The sequence below is a fragment of the Callorhinus ursinus genome, unplaced genomic scaffold, assembly GCF_003265705.2.
Source record: "Callorhinus ursinus isolate GAN/ISIS: 27379988/994484 unplaced genomic scaffold, GSC_fseal_2.0 scaffold2, whole genome shotgun sequence".
Classification (NCBI taxonomy): Eukaryota; Metazoa; Chordata; class Mammalia; order Carnivora; family Otariidae; genus Callorhinus; species Callorhinus ursinus.
Window position 1 is genome coordinate 1,285,377 of NW_027397064.1, and position 21,657 is coordinate 1,307,033.

The window sequence follows — 21,657 nt, forward strand, 5'->3', positions numbered from 1 at the left end:
GGATATGACACACTTGCACATTTACTAAAAGTGCACGACAGAAAACCCAGGTCAATGTTACTGCTAATTTCCCACCGTCAACATGCTAGCCGGGACACAGTCTGCAGAATGCTAAGAACATTCCATTAATCCCAGAGGTTTAAATGTATCTGTCTCTTAATCTTATGTTTCCATTAATTTTAAGGCTCAAAAAGGAATCATGAACTCTCAGTAATCAAAACTTAATTTACCATAATTATGAATTTCCCTAAATCTTTAAAATGTCCTACGTGTAGTAACTTATACCCAATATAGGAAAATTAAATAAATGGTTTCTGCTTTCTTTGTACACGTATTTCCTCATAATTGAGCTTAAGCACTAAACAAACTGCAGAAGGTGCAGAGAGAAGCAGGCAGCGCCCTGGGCATTGGACAGGAGCCCACGGACCTGATGTTGGCTGGAAGCTCACTCGGCAGCTCAGAACTCTCAGACACCTCGGGCTTCTCTGGGCCAGAAGGTCCCCCTTCTCCTTCTGAACCATGATAATCCAGTGAGCAATTCACAAAGGAAGAAACACAAACAGGTAATAAGTATTTGAAAAGACAGCAATTAAATAATCGCAAATATATATGAACTTTATTCATCTATCATTTTCATGAAGATAAAACACATTTTGTATCTAGATGTGGTGAAGATCTGGGGAGATGGGTGCACTCAAACCCTGGAAATACAAACTGGTTCAATTTCTCAAGAAATAGAATTCAAAAGGTAGGTTGATCCAGTCAAGCAATTTAACATAAAGGAAATACAACCCAAGAGGGATGGACGCGTGTGATCCTGTGTGTCAAGCTGTTCACCAACCACCACTTGTGTTAGTGACGATGGTGGGTCATGCCAGCAGACTCTGGCAGTTACTCGCCAGACCCTTTGCATAAAACAGTGTCACCGTCCTAACACGTAACTAAGGACCGTAACGTATCTAATAACACACACACACATACACAACGGGCGTTCTAGAAGGACATTCATTTAGGTTAGAAACAGTGTTTTTCATTTCCTTCTTGATATTTTTCTGCATTTAAAAAACTTTATACTTTGGGTATAAATAAAGCTTTCTTCATTTTAATAAAAAGATTTAATCAGTAAGTAACAACCCCTAACTGTTAAGGCAATTAAATTTACTCCTGCCTTTTAAGTAAAAGGGCTTTGTGTTTTAGAAATCAGACTTTGTAATTTAGAAAAATCAGACTTCGAATTTAGAAATATACTTTTTATTCTGGAAAGAATCGTAATACATTCTTCTGGAACATAAGATATATAAATTAAATCTTAAAGTGGTAGAGTTATATTTCCTTCAATTACCTTCACTAACTCACTGTGTAAAACAAATCTGACAGTACATGTTAGTGTCTACACGCACACGCACACGCACGATTTATACCAAATATACTTAGTTCAGGCCGTTCCTCACCTGCATCACTAGGGGAGCCGCCTGCAAAAAAAAAGAAAAAAAAAGGACATCAGAAAACCGACTTCTGCGTTGGTAAAGCTCTGTGTATCAAGTAGCAGGACTAGGGAAAAACACAAACTAAGTAACGGCAGACCTGTCAGGGAACACAGAGACTTTCCTAGGATCCCACTGCTATCACTTTATTTTCAAAGATCGAAAGACAAAGAACAAAGCACACTATGAATTCTAAAATGCTATTAATGAAAAGAGGGAACAGGAGTATGAAGAAAGCAGGTCACAGACATAAATGAGAGAGATTCGAGATGAGGCAACAACTGATAAGCCAGGGAGCATGAGAGACGAGAAGGTGTGACGCCCTTTTCGTGACGGGGTGACAGCAACCAGGGCCCTCCCTCCCTAGCTTGTCAGCAACGGCTCTTCCATCAGCTCCTGAACGAGGACATTTCTCCAGCTCCCCATGGGCCTACCTCCTCCTTCCAGTGCTGCGTTTTAGGGACAAATGGGACCTATGTGGCCACCAGGAAATGAGCGGGAGCACTGTAGGGAGGGGAGACTCAAGGTCACAGAAGATACTCTCTGCCTGACGCACCTGAAATGCGGGACCACATCTGCAGAAGTGCCAAAACAGCATGGGTCCAAGTCGGAGCCAAGGACCCCCGGGAGGTGCTGTGCAGCCCCCCATAAACCACAGCCCCACCTCCACACAGGGACCTTTCACATGCACGAGGACTGGGCCCAGGTTACCCTGAGGACACACAGCGCTCCTCAGACACCTCAGTCTGTCTGCTGGCGCAGACTTCAGAACTCTGGCCCTTCTGGGCAAAGGGAAGTGGGGGGCCCTACAGGACCTATGTGTACAGAACACAGGAACCTCCCAGAGGTCACACTGCACAGAGCAGAGGACAGGCCCAGCTCCCAAAGAGCCCGACAAACTGCGGGTTAGGAGGGCCTGTCAATCATGTTTCTAGATAGCGCCACTAGAAGGATGGGGTGACAGCAGTGAGGGCTTGGACCCGACCCTGGGCAGCAGAGCCTCTCCTTCATGCCATGCCACCTGGAGTGCACTTGGCAGAGCCCAGCGGGTGGCAGCCGCTGTGCAGCCTGGAGCCCTGGATTCCAGACCCCTGGGGTCTCCTCCAGTCTCACACCATCAGTGTTGGGGACAGACTGCGGGTTCATGTGCAGCTGCTGGATCTCAAGCCCGACACCCAGATGGACAGTGCACACAGCAGGCCCCCCCTTCACAGATGGGGTCTCCCACCCTTTGGCGGGGGCTCCTGCCTCACAGACACTCAGGTCTTCTCTGGACCCTTCACCAGCTCAGCCTCTTTGCCTCGCCCTGGCAACCAGACCCCTGGCCACTCACATGCCATCTCTGGTAAAGCCCTTGCCTGAAGCACCCTGGGACCTGCCCGTCCCCCCACCGCCCACTCCAGCCCAGGCCACTCTCTCATGGACCACTCACTAAGCCTCCCAAACTGACGTGACCCACACGTGACCGAGCCGCTCACGCCAACAGCAGCACGGGTCTCCCGCAGGGGCTGCCCCCCACCCCCCGCCCAGCTCCTCCGCTCCCCGCCTGAAGGCTCTCTCCAACCTCACCCCGGGGCTAAGTCCCTGGCCGCCCAGACCACCGCAAAGGGCGTCCTCCAGGCTGGCTCTGCTCACTGGGGCACTCACTGCACACAGCAGGCCGTCAGCAAACATTTCAGTGCACACACACTGACAAGCACCAGCCCTCCCCACAAGCGCTGGCTCTGGGGCACCAGCACCCTGCCAAGCCTGCGAGGAGCTCCAGGCCCCGCCAAATGCCAAATGTGTCCTTCAACACAGTGTAAGTGCTGAGAATATTAGGCCAAGAGCAGAATCTCACCGAGGCACAACTTCAGACACCCAGAAAACATGACAGATAGAAACACCGGGTCGGGATGGTGTTTCAAGCTGCCTCGAAGTCCCCTTTGAACATGAAATCTGGGTGAAATCTGAGTGGTGTAAGGCTCGGCCCGCGGGACTCCCCAGCACTGACTCTGAAGCTGGTTTCTGGGCCTTCCGACGCCACCTGGGCTCCACACGTTACCTCCGAAAGAGCGCTGGGGACCCGGGAGAGGCCGCCATACAGGGACAGCGTGCCCTACCCTAGCTGATGTAAAAGGGCGAAAAGGGGTCCTTCACCACATCTGGTCCTGTTGGTGTGAAAACCCAGAGACTGGACCCCGTGTGCGTCAAAGAGCCGACGGGGCCCTGCAGCTCTGGCTGCCACCCTCTGGGGAGAGAGGTGCCCCCAGTACACGTGTGGAGCGGCTCAGGCTCCCTCACCAGGAAAGGAGTGAAGAGAGGGTGTCCTTACCTTTCTGCTTCACTGCTGGTTCTGGCTCAACGTTCTCACGCCACAGACTAGCGGAATTCTCATCTGAAACACTAGCTGAGTTAGTATTAGCTTCTTTTGTTCCTGGCAGAAAACAGTTTAAAATGAGTCATTATGATGTACACGGCAGGCTGGGCCTCTATGGCTTCATTAACAGAGAGCACACACACTCATCCACACTCTCCCACACTGCGAGCTTACAGAAGACTGACCAAAGGCAGCTTTTGAGAACTCACACCAAGAACGTTCCTCCCAGCTGCGGCTGTGGGATCAGGAGAGGGAAGGGGTGCCCAGAATATGAGAAGACCCCATGCTCACTCAGCCCAGGAGGAGGTTGGGGGTCCCCACAGCCAAAGCAAACTGGCCGCTGCACCCCCATTTCCAGAACCTTCCTGACGCTACCTGTCTCCACCCACCTCCCCACTGCAGCCAGGCCCAGCTGAGAAGCTGCAGATAGGTGACAATTTCAGCAAAGCAGGAGGAAAAGAAAAGTATCTCTGGCATAGTCCATAATCCTAGACATGTTGAAAGCTCCCGAACTCGTGGAACTACTGACTAATGGGCCAATGTCTATAAAAATAGAAAAAATATCTAAGACCTGAGAAATAAAACATTTTTTATATTAAAAATAAGGGGGGAGCAAGGAGGTGCTGGAGGAAAAGATTTTTAATGTGGTAGGACTCAGGGTAGAAAACTAACCCATCACTAAAGGACCCCCACTCTAAAATGAAACCAGGAGACAAAAATAAAGTTAGAAAAATGTCCCCTTTCCTGAAATACAATCTTATAATTTCTTAAAAGCATTCAAATAAACAGTTTATATCAGAATCAACCTATCATTAGCCATCAAAGAACTGAATTTATGTAATGAACTTCATACAGTAGATGACATAATTTTCTAAGGAAATTTTTTTAATCTATAAAAATGATAATTTAAACAGCCTGATTCAAGTAATTATTTATGACATCTAAGGTAGCCAAAGAATCAATATGAAATACTAAATTCTAAAACAAATGTAAAAATAAAATAAGCTTGGCAACTGTAGATTATCTATTTTAAAAGAAAACATGCAAGAATTTTAGATTGTTACATTTTATTTGAAAATGTCAAAAATTTCCTACACTGTTCAAAACCTACCAGCGCAATAAGTAACTTTCAAATCCAACACCTTCTGTCCAAAGCTGGAGGGGACTGATGACACTCTGCACCATTTCCTGTCTTCAAACGTCTAGTGACGTTCTTTTTTTTTTTTTTGGAGAGGCCTATGATGGTTGTTTTAACATTTTTCCTAATATTCTTAAAGTTTACTAAAACTCTGATACACACAAACACAACAGAAAAAAGCTATAACTAATAATACTAATAATAATACATACTATAATAATAATACTAATTCTAATAATATACAATCAATTCTTAATCATAGAGGACAGACTAACCAGTCTGCCAAATAACAGCTTTAAAGAAAATAAATAATACACCCATAAAAAATAAAAATTATTATGAACTGGCAAAAAAATCTGTTGTCTGAATTATCGGTAATGAATGAACCTGGCAGGTAAGGATACGGGCCTTGGCGTCCTGATTTCCTAAGTTCCAGGGCCCCCAAGTGCCGCACCTTGAGCAGGCTCCTCGCCTCTTCGGAGCCATTTTGCCCCCAGCTTATGGTGCTATTGTAATGAGATCCTGTGCTTTATAAAGCAGGGAGCGCTGTGCCTGGCCAAGTGCCCCTCTGTCAGTTACCATCCCTGAAACTCACCAGGTACAGCCCACAACACAGCCGCAAGCAGCTTCCCACTATGCCCGTGTGCTGTGCAAATTTTAGTAGCACAGAGGTGCTAACGACATCCAAGTGTAAATGCGAACGAATAACCAGGCCTTAAAATGAGGGGCTCCACCTGGCCCAGCGATCAGTCTCAGCAACCTGTTATGGGATGCAAAACACTAGTGTATCCAGACAGGACACAAGATAAAGGCACAGCTTTGCCTATGTAGGGGTCAGAGCGAAGCCAGATGTTCCAACCCAAATCTAATGAGGACTTTAGATCAAACAGACACAGGGGGAGAAGCGGGGGAGAGAGGAATGTCATAAGTGAAGCAACATCACAAGGAAATGGACGTGTCCAGAGGGTGGAACATTCTACAAGACAAGCAACCTCCTCTCTTCCAAAGCCAGTGTGTGAGACTAAAAGGGCAAGGTGGGCGCACAGAGGGTGCACGGTGGGGGGGGGGGCTGTTGAGATTCGAGTCATTTAAAAAGACAAAAAAAAGAATAAAAAATGTACAGTGTGTTCATCTTAATGGAATCCTGGTTTTGAAAAATAACACTTTTGAGTCACTAAGATTTCAATACTATTGGGGAACAGCAACCCTGCTGGAGACAACAGTGACGTGGCTGTGTCTGAGCATGTCTTCTTTGTTCTTTGAGCTGCAGGCTGAAGTATTTAAAGTGTTATGGTGTTTTTTGTGTTTTTTTTTTAAAGACTTTATTCATTTATTTGACAGAGACACAGCGAGAGAGGGAACACAAGCAGGGGGCGTGGGGGAGGGAGAAGCAGGCCTCCCGCTGAGCAGGGAGCCCGATGTGGGACTTGATCCCAGGACCCTGGGACCATGACCTGAGCCAAAGGCAGACGCTTAATGACTGAGCCACCCAGGCGCCCCTGAAGTGTTACGGTGTTTTAATACACTTTGAAATCATTCATAAAAATACATGGCTCTAAATGAAGCACGTATGACGAGACATTAGAACCACTGAATCTGTGTGAGAGGTTGAAGGGTGCTCATCACTCTTCCTACTTCTCTGCATTTTTCATAATAAAAAACTTTACACGATAAAACAGATATGAGTGGCGGAACCCAAGCAAGGTGAAGACACATGGAGGCACAGGGTTCCAGGAGAACCCGGACCGTCAAACAACTGTGAAGAGAATGAGGCTCATCACACAGCGGGCATTCCGAGGGGGCAGGGAAGAAATGGTTCGTGTTTGAGAAAGAAGTGGGTAATTCCCCTGCTGAGCTCTTCAGCGTCCCTGAAAGACAAAGCACACGGCCGCCATCAGGTGCAGGCTGGCCAGGGCCCAGGTCTGCAGGCACATCGGGGGCACGGCGCAGCTTACAAGCACCAGCTCAAGGTGAAGGGCAAGCGCGAGGAAAGGCTCCCTGACCGACCCAGGCACTGGGTCTGGAAATCACACTCAACGAGAAAATCAGCAACTGTGACAACCGCTGACAAACCCTGAATCCCAGAAGTCAAATGGCTGGCAGCACAAGGTGACATCTGTGACTGGCATGACAGTGACGACAGGGGCCCAGGACCCATGCAATGTTAGGGGGAGGGGAGGAGGCACCAACGGTCCCAGGACCACCTGGGGACAGGGTGCAGGACCCCTCTCTGGCCACTAGGTGGCACCAGGCTCTGCTCGAATGTCTGCCAAGCTCTCCACTGAGAACCACGGGTGTTGCAGGGTTCCGGCTCCCGGGACACTGAGCTGTACCTAGTGTCTACAAAGTGAGGATGCATGTCTGAATAACCACTGCACTTTATTTTAAATCCATGTTACCATCTCAGGATGACATGCCTCACCTGACGTAGGGCTCGCGGTCACTAAAGAGGGATCTACAAAGCAGATCCAGTAGGCACACGTGGGACACACCAGCCACTTTATGGACAGATCTCACTGAGTCTCAAGGCAGGTGTTTTTAGATCCACCTACCACGAGGTCACTGTGGCTCAGAGAACGTACCCATGAAGCTAGCTCAAGGCCAAGAGGCGGGCAAATGTGAGGAACGGGATCTTCCCACTGGTCTGGGCTGCAGGCAGATCTGCCCACACGGGCAGCACGACCCAGGCCCTCTCCTGCCGCACAGGGACTGCCTGGTGCTTCCCTGCTCGGACCGGGCTGGACCGGCCCACAGCTGGGAGAGGCTTCCGCAGGGAGGAAACACATACACTCTCACAAGATGTGGGCAAACTGCACCGTGCAAGCCCGCGGTGAAGTGTTCCTCAGTAAGAACCCATCCTGCTCCTGTTCAGCACCTCCCAGTCGGTCACCCCACACCGCTGAGGAACTAGATAAACCACGGAAGGCTGACCTGCTTGGACTAAGATCAGTCAAGACCACTTTTCAAGAGGCCTGCCTTTTAGGCTGTGCCCCTGCTGAGCCAAGGATGCAGCCGGCAAACACAGCTGCTCTCGAGCTCAACTTCTTAAAGGGAAAGCACTCGCTCACATACAAAGATGTTAAAATCCTTAAAATCTTTATTATGGGTCATTTTCTTAATACAACACAGCAGAGCAGGATGGGAGAGCTGAACGACCATTTCTCTGACCACCCACATCATTTTGCAAAAATCCAACAGCAAGATAAAGAAAGCATCTTGATCTAGATGCGAAAGTAAGTTACACATAGAAAGGCATGTAAAAGTTAACTAAAACTGAGTTAATATTCTTTAACATATAATTTAGCAAATTAGAGCAAGTGGCATATAAGTCATTTCTGATCTTCACTATCTCTTGGTTAGAATAAAATATATAACTATGCTGAGAGGTAAATATTTCTTATCAAGGTGGTGAGGAATGTAAACTAAAGAATACCTTTTTCTTACCGATTTCTGAAGTTGCAGTTTCCTGATCTGCTTCATGATTTAATCCAGACACTATGGGATCTAACATTTTAGCTGAAATAGTATCTTCCTTTCTTCCTGACATAAAATGGTTAACGACAGATTAAAACACTGTAGAGGTTTTTGTACGCGGGTGCTCTGGTCGGGACAAACAGGGGTTTACACCAGGCTCACAGGAGGCCCCCCCACCGCCGCTCCTCCCTCCCAGGGCTCTCCGAGCAGGACCCCGTGGGTCCTGGCCGGCTCCGGGGTCCACCATCTTTATCTCCACACTCCCCTACACCAATTTCACCTGGATCTTCACGTGACGGCAGGAGAGACCACCATGTAAAAAACCCCAACTTCTTTGATTTCACCTTCAGTTGCCCCAACTCCCTCCCTCAATGGCAGGCCTCCCACTCTGCTCTTGTCCTGACACACACATTGGGCTGCACCGCGGGCACCTCAACCCCACCTGTGGGAAACTGAATGCGTGGCGTTGTCCCCCATCCCAGCAACTGGCTTCTCCCAAAGCCTTCGCACTCCAGCAACAGCACCACGTGGCTGCCCAGACCCCCTCCACGGATCTTCTCGCTGTGCCCTCTCCTAACAAGGGCCACCCAGTCACCCAGCGACTCTGTCATCCCTTCCGTCAAACACATCCTCACCAGTGACACTCGGGTCCCGGCCGTCAGTCTCAACTGGACATGAACTGCTGTCCAGCCTCTACACTTGCCTCTCTGCACTCTGAACAAGGGATGCTTCTAACACCGTCAAATCACGCCTCTGTCCTGCTTACTGTCCTCCAAGGACTTCTGCTCACACTCACTACAAAACTCTCGGCCTCCGTGGCCCCAGACCTCGGGCCTCTGCCTGTTCGTGCGGCCTCTCCTATCCCTTCGCCCCCCGCCCAGCCTCACTGCTGCGCCTCCTGCCACTCAAATAGGCAAGCCTGGCGCCCGCTCAGGGCCCCTGCCCATTCCTGGACACCTGCATGTCCTCCTTCACCCTAGTCAACTCCCTGTCCAGACATCCCTCCTCAGAGCCCCTCTGCCCGTGCACCCGCCCCTACACCCCCACCCCTCTTGGCTACTTTTTCCATCAGAAGACTCATCGCTAACATGGAAGTGTACACCCTGTGGTCTCCTGATTATCTGACTTGTCCCTCCACATTATGTGCCCCAGAAGGGTAGGTACGCCATAAATATCTGCAGAACAAATAAAGGAAGACTCAAGGGGACAATCCCAGCCCGTGACTGACTTGTAGGAAATGGGCAGGTGGCTGGGGTGGCCCCAGAGCTCAGCAGGCAGGGCTTACGTGCCCTTCTGCCCCTGCTCCGCTCTGGGTCCAGGCCCCATGTCCAGCAGGGCTCCACCCACAGGGCTCCACTAGCTCGGTGGTCAAAGGGAAGCAAAGGTTCCGACTCCCCGACATTCGCGGCCTCGACTGGGGCCTGCGTCGCCTTACCGAGCTGTTTCCCGGCATGTTCCTTCTTAGCTTTACTGTAGGAAGAGTTATGTTCTTTTTCAGGGGAAAGACTATTTTCAGTGGTTCTAGAGTCCCTTCTTCCTGATATGAAATTGCATAACGAAAGTTTGTATTAAGCTTAATTTGTAATGCTGCATAGTATACTCACTCATAGTACATTATTCTGCTATAATGTGCTACTTAATAATAAGCCAAAAGTATCATATTCTTATGAAGAAACTTTTTTGGATTCTATGGAGATTCTAGAATAGCTTTAAGATTCTAAATATGTTTAACAAACATGACACCCCGCACTCTAATAAATGCAAGGCTTCTCCCCTCGGGCAGAACATGGAGGTCCTGTGCCTCCTACACCTTCTGAATGCTGGACATTCGCCCAAACGTGGCCCATTTCAGTAAGGCAGAAGATCGGAGTGGAGCACCAGCCCCGCTGGGTGAGGATGTGCGGTGAGGTCCACGCCCAGCTCGCCGGCAGGGAAGGAAAGAGTCCACGAGCTTATCGACAGCTGGGGAAAGCTAGTCTCAGAAAGCCTGCAAACCTCTGTAATTCTCTCTCTAAGAGGCCACAGGAAAGGAGCCCTATGGCACAAGCTCGTCAGCAAACTCGGATGCACACACCCCGAGTTATTAGGAAAAAAGACAATAACAACTGTCCGCTTACAAAAAAATCACAACTCGACAGAAGAACTGCGGGCTAAGATTGAACACAAGGTGGGGTTTGCGGTGCAGTGACCACAGTTCATGATGCTTCTACGCTCCAACAATCATCACTAAGAAACAGGGAAGGGAAAGAAGATGCCATCTCTAAACAAACCAAAAACAAACTGTCGTGACCCGTGACTAACAGACACAGCCCAGCACATGCATAGGGAGACTCCCGTACTGACTTGGAATCAGAAGTAAGGAGACTCCCGTACTGACTTGGAATCAGAAGTATCCAATCTTCCCCAAATAACAAAAGCGTAAGTTTAACATGAGCCCAACTCAATCCTGATAAATTTATTAGTTCTGTTTGTGGGGGGGAGATTCTTTGACTCAACGCTTTTATAAATAATCTGGAAGAGTAAGCACATAAAAAGGCTTAAAATTAATGATTCTGGAACACTTGGTGAGTTACTCTGAAATGGAGAGCATCACCTTACACCATGTATTAAAATAAGAAATAACTAAAAAGATTAAATATATAAACGCATGACAAAACACAAATCTTCATCTCTCAAATCTCTGGACAAACTACAAAAAAAAAAAAAAAAAAAAGACTGGCCATTTCCAGTGCATAAAAATTAAACACTCAGGCAAATCAGGAACTAACATAATGAACAGAAATGAACTGGGGCGGGGGGGGGGGGGACAAACACTTATTTAAAAACTGGCGGATGTCCTTAACATACAGTGAGCTTGTGCCGATTAAGAACAACACTGAAACGGCTCACAGCAGTGAGGGATCCCACAAAGAACAGACAAGCCCGAGGAGCCAATACAAATTACACACATAAAAATGCACAATTTCACTAGCAATTCAAGAGAGACAGCACTGTTCGTTTTTCCCCTCCCAGACTCAGCAGCAAGCCTTGGACACCGTGGAAAAGGTGTAGGGGGCACGGTCGGCACACCCTGCAGCCGATACTGCCAACATCCTGTCCCCAGAGATGCCCGCAGAGGGACAAGCTCATGAAAGCCTCACGTACTATTCTGAAGTGGGGCTTTCTGTCTCAGTGTAACGTCCAAATGAGAAATCCCAACTGCGGCACTCCTGCCATACTGCTCTAACTCTTACCATTTAGGAAAAGGACAATGTTTCAGACGCTACCACCGCTCAAAGTAAGCTCACACTTCACCTGAAAACCTGCAACACTACCGGCCCCCAGCAGTACCTGCCCGCCCTGGACAGACCCCCCAGTCCGGCTTGTCAGTCGGGCTGAACCGGTGCTACTCTTGGGCAAACCCCCGGCCAGGCCTGTTCGCCTCAACCTCAGCTCTCAGTAGCACGACTCCCAAGGATCGGTCCTGCTGTTTTTTAAATGCATGAACATCACCCATGAGCAGGATGCTCTTGCTGGCCACCGAGTCAGGATTACTTTCAGCCTACCACTTCAAATGACAAGAGTCAATGAAACATGGGTGACTGATAACCATTTCTGGAAAATTAAAATTCGATCACATCTTTTAGATAGCAACAGATCTCCAGCAAAGAGGTGCTACTACCAGCCGCTGGTGTCACGGGCTCACACACGTACACGCAGATGTGTGCGTGCGTGTGTGTGTGTCTGTGTGTGTGTGAGAGAGAGAGAGAGAGAGAGAGAGAGAGAGAGAGAGAGAGAGAGAGAGAGACATATCTTCACCCTTTTCACATAGTCTTTGTTTATCCCCCCAATGGCAGACCTGCCTTCTAGCCACAGGATATTTTTTCTACCAGATACTGTGATTAATACCCATATTTTCAGCTCCTTATATGATAAATTTGCAGTACCTTCCACTGAATTTTTGGATCGCCGTTTTGATGGTTTTGTTGTCACTGACCTGGATGCTCTAGTGGAAATCTCAGTCTTAAAGAAAAGAGAATGGAAAAGAATTAGTTGATGCATGACACAGCAGTGCCTTGAGTAGATTTACTAGTCAAGCTCTGCTCAAGGAAGAACAAAGAGGAAACAGAACACCACCCTCTGCTAAAGAGGAATGGATTCCAGCTGAGCACGGCTCAGCACCCCAGGCCTGAGGGTGAACAGAGGACACTCAGACCTCCTTCACTCTAAATTCGGGAATCCGTCTTTCTGCAAAGCTCTCCAAAGCCCAGCAGTCCACCAACCACACCGAGAAGCACGGTCTTATCAGATGTGTTTTTGAGAACTCCATCTCCCTTGCTATATGCTAATTCCTCGCATGCATCTGTGACAATTCCGAGTGCAAACATACACACGTTTAAACAGAGCACACACCAGCCACAAGGTTTTGCTCAGCCTGCCATAATGCCCTCCTAACTGGCCTCTCATCCTCCACACCACACCTGGTCCGTCCTTCCCTGCAGCTGCCTGGACGCGTTCTCTAAAATGCAAAGTGCTTTGGAAAAGTTGGGCTAAGTCTAACCTCCACGGCCTGGAGACAGGGAGATGATGTGGCCCAGCCTCGGCTGCGCCCCAGCCGCAGGACACGCACCACGGGGCCCCACACAGGCCAAGCAGAGCTCAGAGGGATGCCTCCAGCACCTCGGCTGTCCCAGTCTGCCTGGTGACTGGATCCTCTCCCAGACTCATCTGAAGCTCCACCAGACCCTCTCCCAAATGACTCCCCCATCCCTTTGTACCCCATATGTCATACCTGTCAAACAAGTGTATGAGGAAAGCCCGGAGCCCAGCACAGAAGCCGGGGCTCACGCGTGACGCTGCGCCACGTCCCCACCCCCGGGTCTCCACAGACTAGAAGAGACCACAGCATGGCAGTCGCCACGTCAACACAGCCACAGTTTATGTCCCTTGAAATTATTTTTTAAAGTTTACCTCTGTTTCAGCTTTGGAATCTTTCAAAGATCCATCTGGCAGCTTTTTAGACACCTCCCCTGAGCTTGAGGACTGTTAAGAAAAAAAATTGTCACATTCTAGAATGATTCGAATCTGTTACATCCAAAAACACATCAAGGTGCCAGATGATTCTAGCTGAGCAGCAGCGAGATCACCCTTCCCTTAAGAGCATCCATCCCACTCCAGGCCTGAGTATCTGCAGCTGGTATGCAGCCCTCATCCCAAAGGGCTGTCTGGATCATTCCTGGTGGGGCAGACCGGGGGCACAGGGGGTCGGGGCAGCGCCTCCCAGGAAGCTATGGAATAGTGGGACACATGGGATGCCCACCTGAGGCCAAACCTCTTGGAAACGCCCAGTTAAACATGGGGAATCTGGAAGTGTGGGAAGGAGTGAACAGGAGAAACTACCAGCCACCATGGAAACATGGCCCCTGCTCATTCTGGGCCAGGAGGGTGGGGGGCACTTTCCAATGGAGGGTTCTTGTCAAGCAAAAGCTTCAGACTCTCCATCAGGAAATACTCCCGAGGGTGCAGAGAAAGGGGAACCCTCCTACACTATTGGTGGGAATGGAAGCTGGTGCAGCCACTCTGGAAAACAGTATGGAGGTTCCTCAAAAAGTTGAAAATAGAGCTACCCTACAACCCAGCAATTGCACTACTGGGTATTTACCCCAAAGATATAAATGTAGTGATCCGAAGGGGCACCTGCACCCCAATGTTTATAGCAGTAATGACCACAATAGCCAAACCATGGAAAGAGCCTAGATGTCCATCAACAGAGGAATGGATAAAGAAGACACACACACACACACACACACACACACACACACACACACACACACACACACACTGGAATATTACTCAGCCATCAAAAAGAATGAAATCTTGCCATTTGCAATGACGTGGATGGAACTAGAGAATATTATGCTGAGCGAAATAAGTCAATCAGAGAAAGACAATTATCATATGATCTCACTGATACATGGAATTTGAGAAACAAGGCAGAGGATCATAGGGGAAGGGAGGGAAAAATGAAACAAGACGAAACCAGAGAAAACAACAAACCATAGACTCTTAATCTCAGGAAGCAAACTGAGGGTTGCTGGAGTGGAGGGGGGTGGGAGGGATGGGGTGGCTGGGTGATAGACACTGGGGAGGGTATGTATTGTGGGGAATGCTGTGTATTGTGTAAGACTGATGAATCACAGACCTGTACCCCTAAAACAAATAATACATTATTTGTTAATAGAAAAATTTTATAAATAAATAAATAAATAAATAAATAAATAAATAAATAAATTTTGAGGTGTTAAAAAAAAGGGGTGGGAAATACTCCTGAAAGGAAGTACAGGAAACTTGGGAGCCCTAGCTCATAGCTACAGTCAAGTCTCTGACCGACATGTCCTAATGTAAGGACTAGAAGAGACTAGACCTCAGACCCTGTGCCCCATGAAGACTGAAAAGCAAGGGATAACTGTCGAGTTCAACACTGATGCGTTTCCCTAACTTCTGCTGGAGGCGCCAGGCTGTGCACAGCCTAACCCGCCATCCCCTTAAGGGTGAGGGGCACCGCACACACTGCCCAGATACCTGGTCCTTTACTGCCACACCTGACACTCTGCACACACCTACTACTTCACCTTCTCTTCATACACAGCCTGAGAGGGGTTGAGAAGGTCCCAGCATCGTCTCTTCCAGATGGGAATTGAATGGAGGAGAATCAAGGGATCTCAGGGTGAAGACCAGCAGAGGCGGATTAGAAGGGAATCTCTGCCTCCCCAGAGCCTCCCTGGGAGGTGGCCCACATGGGGTGTCCTTGCCACTGGCAAGCGCTGCCCCCCAGATGCCTCCCCACAGAAGAGCTGACCCAGCAAAACCACCACGAAAGATCTACGCAAAGCCGACTTCGGGGGAACGCGGACCAGCTCTGAGCAGAGGCACAGGCCCTGCGCCCTGGTCTCACACGCTCGAAGCCAAGCTGTCACTGCCGCTAGGCTCCAGAATCCCACAGACCCCCCCCCCCATAAAAACTTCTCTTTGGAATTAGCTTTCTATTAAAAACAGTCCTCACAACATCAGCAATTTTAGTGAACGTAATGCATGGGAAACTTTGTCTGAAAACCTGGAGGGCTGAGGCTATCCCACTCGGTGGCTGCCTCACACCAGGAAAATACACGAGAGCACACTAGTGCCTCAGACAATTCAGGTTGGTGCGAAACGCTTTTTCTTAGACCTCTACAAAGAGACAAAAGATGGGGAACGCCTTTGTTATTCCTAAAACTCCTAAGGGAAGCCTGGTTTTCGTGACCTGTCTCACAGGTTCCCTTACTGTAGGGCATTCATGGGAGACCATGAGGCTCTCTAGGGGTCAGTCCCGTGGCCCCTCACCCCCTGATATGGTCACATACTGAGACACAAGGCCACAGAGCCAGGTGCACGAGCCACGAGTGCCAGGGCAGCCCTTGCCCCTCCCCACGCTGCTGCATCACGTGGGCGGACCTTGAACCTTTCCAGACCCCCGCTCCCTCCTTCCTAGCAGCTGGAGACCAAGAGATTTCCACAGCCTTCCGGAGACACTGCATAATATGCTGTCCCCACAAGAACAGGGGTGAGCAGCGCCAGCCCTGATGGAGACCTGAACTACCTACAGTGACCCCAAGAGTAACTTGCACATTTAGAAAACACAAACCAAACACATTTTCTGTGTGTTTGGCCACAAACACAATCATAATCAAACACAAACATAATCTGTGAATTATGGCCAATCATAAATTTACCTGAAAATTTAATTAAACAAAAATTACAGTAACAGAAGCCTTGTATGTATCTGCTAACGCCCACGAGACTGAAAGAGGAGCCCTGAGCCTCGGTAAACTCAGCCGTGCCCAGGAGCATGCACACGACCGAGGCAGCTCGGAAGGACCCCCTCATGCCGCTACAGAACGGGCCCCCGTCTTCAGAACACAGCCCAATGCACACACGCAGCCCGAGGCGAGAGCGGGGCACCTCGGAGCCCCAGCAAAACCTGGGGTCGGTTTGGGTTTCTGCTGGGCATGCCCGAGCGGCTTCCCTTCACCGCGGTGCCAGGGAGAAGCAGAGTCCCAATCGCGCTGTGGCAAAGACGGGAAACACCTTCGAGAACACCACAGAGTCTCCTTAGAGACAGAGGTTTTGAAGCGGGACGTTACCTTTCTGTCGGGGCTGCCGAGCTCGCTGGCCTTCTCCCTGCCCGGGCCTCGGGAGCGCCCCCCGGCCTGCGCCCTCCGCCTGTCCCTGCCGCGGGCGGCCCGCTCGCGCTCCCTGTCCCGCTCTTTCGCCCTCTCTTTCCCCTTTCCACCCTCGCTCCCTTTCTCCCCCGCGCGGGCCAGGTCTCTGTCCTGCTTGGCCCGGTTTCTGGCTCGCTCTCTCTCCCCCTCCCGGTGCCTGTCTCGCTCAGGATCTTTATGTCCTTCACGGTCGTTCTCCTTCGCTTTGCTCTCTTCCCTCACTTCTTCCTTCTGTTTTTGATCTCTGCTTGTACTTCTCCCGTTTATTTCAGAGTTCCTTTTATCCTGGAAAGAAGGTCAAACAACAATATCACTCACAAATGTCTTCACCTGAACTATAAAAAGACTCATTATTTCATTTTTGAATATGTGCAATTTGCAAGTCACCTCTTTATCTTTATGAACTCTGGGCTCTTCTTCTCGTGCATTCTCATTGTCCAATTCCTGAGCTTTTGACGTCAGTGAGGTCCTTCCCTTCAGGTCCCCCTTCTCTCCAGCTAACACTCTCTTCACCGCCTCGTCGCTGGAGAGCTTGCGGGCCGAATGGGAGGAAATGAAACACCCAGTGAAAATGAGATCAGCACAAGTGACAAATGCGAGCATCTGCATTCACAGACGGTTCACTAAACACGTTAAACACGTGGACGTGAAAGTCAAAGGATAAAACATTAGAAGGAAATGCTGTCACCACCAAGTACAGCATCCCTCCGACACTTCACACGTGAGCAGCAGAGCCGACCCTAGCGAAGCGAATCGCACTTCAATCCCCCAAGCTGTCGAGTGTGGACGTGTGTGTGTCGTTCTAGGACAGCACAGCGCTGTGCGCGACCCCACAGATGCCTTACACCTCTCACAGGGTCAGAGGCCCGGCACTGACGGGGCCTCACAGAATGATCTAACTCAAGCTCCATCACATGCCAAAACCCTTCCACAGCATCCCTGACTCTGCACAGAAGCTTCGGACACCTCCAGGCAGGAATCCCACGCACTCACACACTCATCCCACGAGGACGCACTGAGTGACCATCACTCCCCAGGCACTAGACGGCCAGGTTGAGGACACCCTGTGTATCGGGGGAGAGGCCAGATGCAGCAGTTAAACATCAGTGTGCCTAAGCCAGCATGGGAGAGAGGAGAGGCCAGGGCTCCGGGACCAGCAACCGATCCCCCACTGCTTCCAGACAAAGAAATGAGGGGGCCTGACCACTGCAAGGGGCCTCAGGGTGCAGGCACGGGTGCAGGAGCTAAGAAAGAACTGGAGGGGAGGGCGTAGCCACAGCTCTTGAGGATGCTTGTGAGCCATGCCACAGAGCTGGCTGGGCCCAGAGGCAACAGGAAGCTGGCAAAGGATTCAGCAGGGAAGACGGGAGTCAAATGTGTTTTGAAAGAGCAGTAACAGGAAGGATGCAGGGGTGGGGACTGGGTACGGAAGCCAGGGCACTGGCAAAATCAGCTGCGTGCCTCTGAGCCTGAGATCTGGATGCAGACCAGGGCAAGACTCTCTCGAGGCCTCCTTGGAGCCACCACCTCCCACCCCCACCCCTGCCATGTGGGCTGAAACCCACCCTCTTTCCCATTTTGGTAACACGGAAGGTCAGCCCCAGCCCACAACCCAACAGGCACACGAAAGGCTGTATTAGCTATGCCCTCTGCCCTCAGGGGTGATGCGGCTCCCACAAAAAAGAAAGGCCCTGGAGATGCCCTGTTGGTACCGCCAAACCTAGATGTCCTCCGGCGTCCCTAGTGAGGACAGCCCAGGCTGGATCTAAGCAGAGATGCCAAGTTTCCAACCCACAGTGAGGATCTCAGGAAGCAGCGAATCAGTCCCTATACAAGAGACTCAGGATTGCTTTGAAGGAGGCACAGCTCTGCTGTCAATAGCCAGGAGGGAAAGAGGGACCAGAAGAACAGAGTGCAGGGGGGAGGGAGGAGAGTGGAAGGAAGGAATGGAAGGAAAGAAGCAGACACTGGAGGCTGGAAAGGCAGGAAGAGAACAGGAGCATCCCATAAGCCCCGAAGAAGCAGCACAGCAGGTCCTCCAGCCCCCAGACCCTGCCCTGGAAGGAAGCCCAAAAGCAGAAGGCAGGCAGGGCTTGGCTGCCGGGCATGCTGCCCCCTGCCCCTGCCCCTGCCCCAAGAGCCAGTGTCTGTGAAGTTCCCTTGTTCATACTTAGCGCTTGAAGAACTTGTGCGTGGCGTACCTTTGTTTTACTGTATAGTTTTAATCACCCCTTCTGGAACTCTGAGGCTCCAAAGCACAGCACTTGGCAGACACCACCAAACACTCCTTCCTGAGACACTGCCCACTACCCTGCGGTCGCCTACCATCCCGTCTTGTCTTTCAGGACTGCTGGGTCTAAACTCTGGCACCTCCGCATTACCTTGCTGAGACAGCATTTTCCAATTCTCTGGAGCAGCTCGTTTGTTCTTTCAGGCTCGAGCCCTGCCACGATCCGCGCTGGTTTTGCGGACAGTGGCTCTCCTGAAACCATCACCACCACGTCTATGGCCTTCTGAAGGAAGCTAATTTTTGCATCTTTATCCTGAAAGATTTCCATTTAAAATACAAATAAAAAGTACTTCCAAAAAAGTTTCCACCATCCTCGGTATGCTCAACAGGCACAGTTACTATTTATATCATGTCAGATTTGGAAATACTAACTCTTTGTAACAAAAGAAAAACAATTAATTAAAGCTTTTAATTTTAGCTGGTAGTAGGCTAGCAGGAACCTTTAAAACACTAGTTCCATTTCTCAGTGGATAAAATTAGCATGATACGCAGTTGGCAAAAATAAGAAAATGAAATGAGAAAGGGTATACCACAATTCACGAATTAATCAACCTTGTATTTCAACACGCATCAGCATATAAACAACACACATCCAGTTCACAGCTTACAGAAAACCCACTTGTTAGGGTGAGGGGCAACACCCCCCCGCCCCAAGCCTACCTTAACATTATCGGACTTCAGCTCAGCGTCTGTGTAGAGACCCTTCATGAAACCGGTCATCCTAATCACCTTCAAAAGATCAAGGGCGCGGTCAGCACCTCACAGGGCAGCCTCTTCATCACCCTCAGCCCCTGAACCCCACTCTGTCAGGAGCTATTGGAGTCCGTCCATATCCAGGATTTAATTCCTTCATTTACTCAACAAGCTTTTGAGTGTCTACTATATGGGAGGCCTTTTACCAGGCAGAAGCCAGCCTGGAAGTACAAACAGGTAAACATCTCAAAGACTTGCGGGGTGCCAAGGGAGCACGGGATCAGTCCCTAATCCAAACACAGGAGGGGCGAGGGTGTCAGAGGAAGTGTCCCAGAAGACATGGTATCTACACCGAGACCACAGGCTGAGTGGGGGGCGGGGGTGTTTAGGACCCATGTCCCAGGCTAAACCATCCCTGCAAAAGGTCCTGGGCCCAGAGGGTCCGGTTCAGGGAGCAAAAAAAGTTCAGGGCAGGAGGAGCCTGAGGCCAGAGTCCAGCGGGGCCAGAGTCAGGCAGGGCCTGACCCAGATGGCCTTCAAAGACACTCAGGAATACGGACTTTGGCCTAAGGACCACGAGGAGGCCCTGAAAGGTTCAGAGGCAGGGAGACAGCATCTTACAAGGGTCACTCAAGCCCAGTGGAGAGAATGGATTCTGGAAAGAACAGGAATTTCTCAGCCTGGGTTTCTGAACCCAGATGGAAAGGTCTTTCTCCTCACTCACTTGCTACAACAAGGGGGTGCTCTGTGCAACTGTCACTTTTGTTCTCTCCGTGCCTGTCCCTCCCCTCAGTCAACCTGTAGCTCCCCATTACCCTGAATCAGCTTTAGGGGTGGCGATCTTCCCTGTTCCTCCCCACACCCACACACAGCCAGGTTCCAAGTTCTCTCAGACCAGAGTTTTTCAAAATGCAAGAAGTCGCTGTAAAATCAACATAATGGGTTGGGTAGCAATGAGTTTTTTGTTTTTGTTTTTGTTTTTTTCAAAAAAGAGAAAAGAAAAGAAAAGAAAACACCAGCTGCATTGTATGTAGGAAGCATGAATATACCTATATGTATATGTCCTGGATGGGTATAAAGCATATGTATTAGTGCAAGACATGTTTGTTGGAAAAAAGACAGTCCCATGCTAACATCAGGCTATTTCTCTGAGACCAAGCACACCTCACTACTAATGAAACTGGCTCTCATTCCTCATCAACTACCTAAGAGTTGTGCTATTATTTCTCCTGAGAAGACAGGTGGAATATTAAGAGTATCCTGCACTGAATATTCCTAGAGCCTTTTCATTTTGTGTCTTCTGGGGTCTTCCTACTTTGCTGGCAGTTAAAATTGTGAGCAATACTTTTAAGGGACAAGAAACACTAACCTTATAAGATCAATGCTTTGATTTATGAAAGAGACAGAGTTAGTTTAGCTGTAACTAAATTACTAATATGGTGACTTGTGAAAACAATACTCAAAGAGAGTTAAGAATTTTCAGGAGGCTCTTCACCTCTGACCGGAAAATGCTTTCCAATATGCCAATCATTCTAATACCCTTAACAAGTAGGTGACAATTAACATATTTACCTTTACATAGGCAGAGAAATTAATTTCAGCATTAGACTAGGAAAAAAACCACTGGTTCCTGATTGGGAACGTGTAACCGCTTCCACGCAGCCTGGCTACTGGTCCACCAGGTCAATTCCTGCTTGAATGTCCCTCCTCCTTCCCCACTCTGAGGCACTCTGACCTTCCAGGAGCCCCGTGCCACACCAAGACCCACAGGAGGAGGCCTATCCCCACTACCTCCTCCCGGGCTCTCCATTCCAGTGGGGAGACAGGACTAACACAGAAGATAAAAGTGTGAGGGTATGGTGACAACTGCTGTAGTCAGGCAGGCTCACCTCCTGGCTAACTCACTTCTTCCCTTCTGGGTTCAGGGACGCTACCTGCCTACTTCATGGGTAAGGCAGCACATAGCCCAGCTCCCACCCGGC

At 49.5% G+C, this 21,657-nt stretch overlaps 1 protein-coding gene across 1 annotated transcript in view; it reads right to left on the bottom strand.

Moving 5' to 3' along the window:
* The window catches only part of TRAF3IP1 (TRAF3 interacting protein 1), a 66,414-nt gene that overhangs the window by 43,152 nt on the left and 1,605 nt on the right, over positions 1 to 21,657 (bottom strand). Inside the window, exons 2-11 of the mRNA XM_073903846.1 lie at positions 19,643 to 19,711; positions 19,074 to 19,235; positions 17,080 to 17,223; positions 16,615 to 16,977; positions 13,406 to 13,477; positions 12,382 to 12,457; positions 8,426 to 8,521; positions 3,799 to 3,900; positions 1,452 to 1,472; positions 428 to 512 (exon numbers count right to left, since the gene is read on the bottom strand). Coding sequence (XP_073759947.1) covers positions 428 to 512; positions 1,452 to 1,472; positions 3,799 to 3,900; positions 8,426 to 8,521; positions 12,382 to 12,457; positions 13,406 to 13,477; positions 16,615 to 16,977; positions 17,080 to 17,223; positions 19,074 to 19,235; positions 19,643 to 19,711 — 1,190 coding nt within the window. The remainder of the gene's footprint in view (positions 1 to 427; positions 513 to 1,451; positions 1,473 to 3,798; positions 3,901 to 8,425; positions 8,522 to 12,381; positions 12,458 to 13,405; positions 13,478 to 16,614; positions 16,978 to 17,079; positions 17,224 to 19,073; positions 19,236 to 19,642; positions 19,712 to 21,657) is intronic.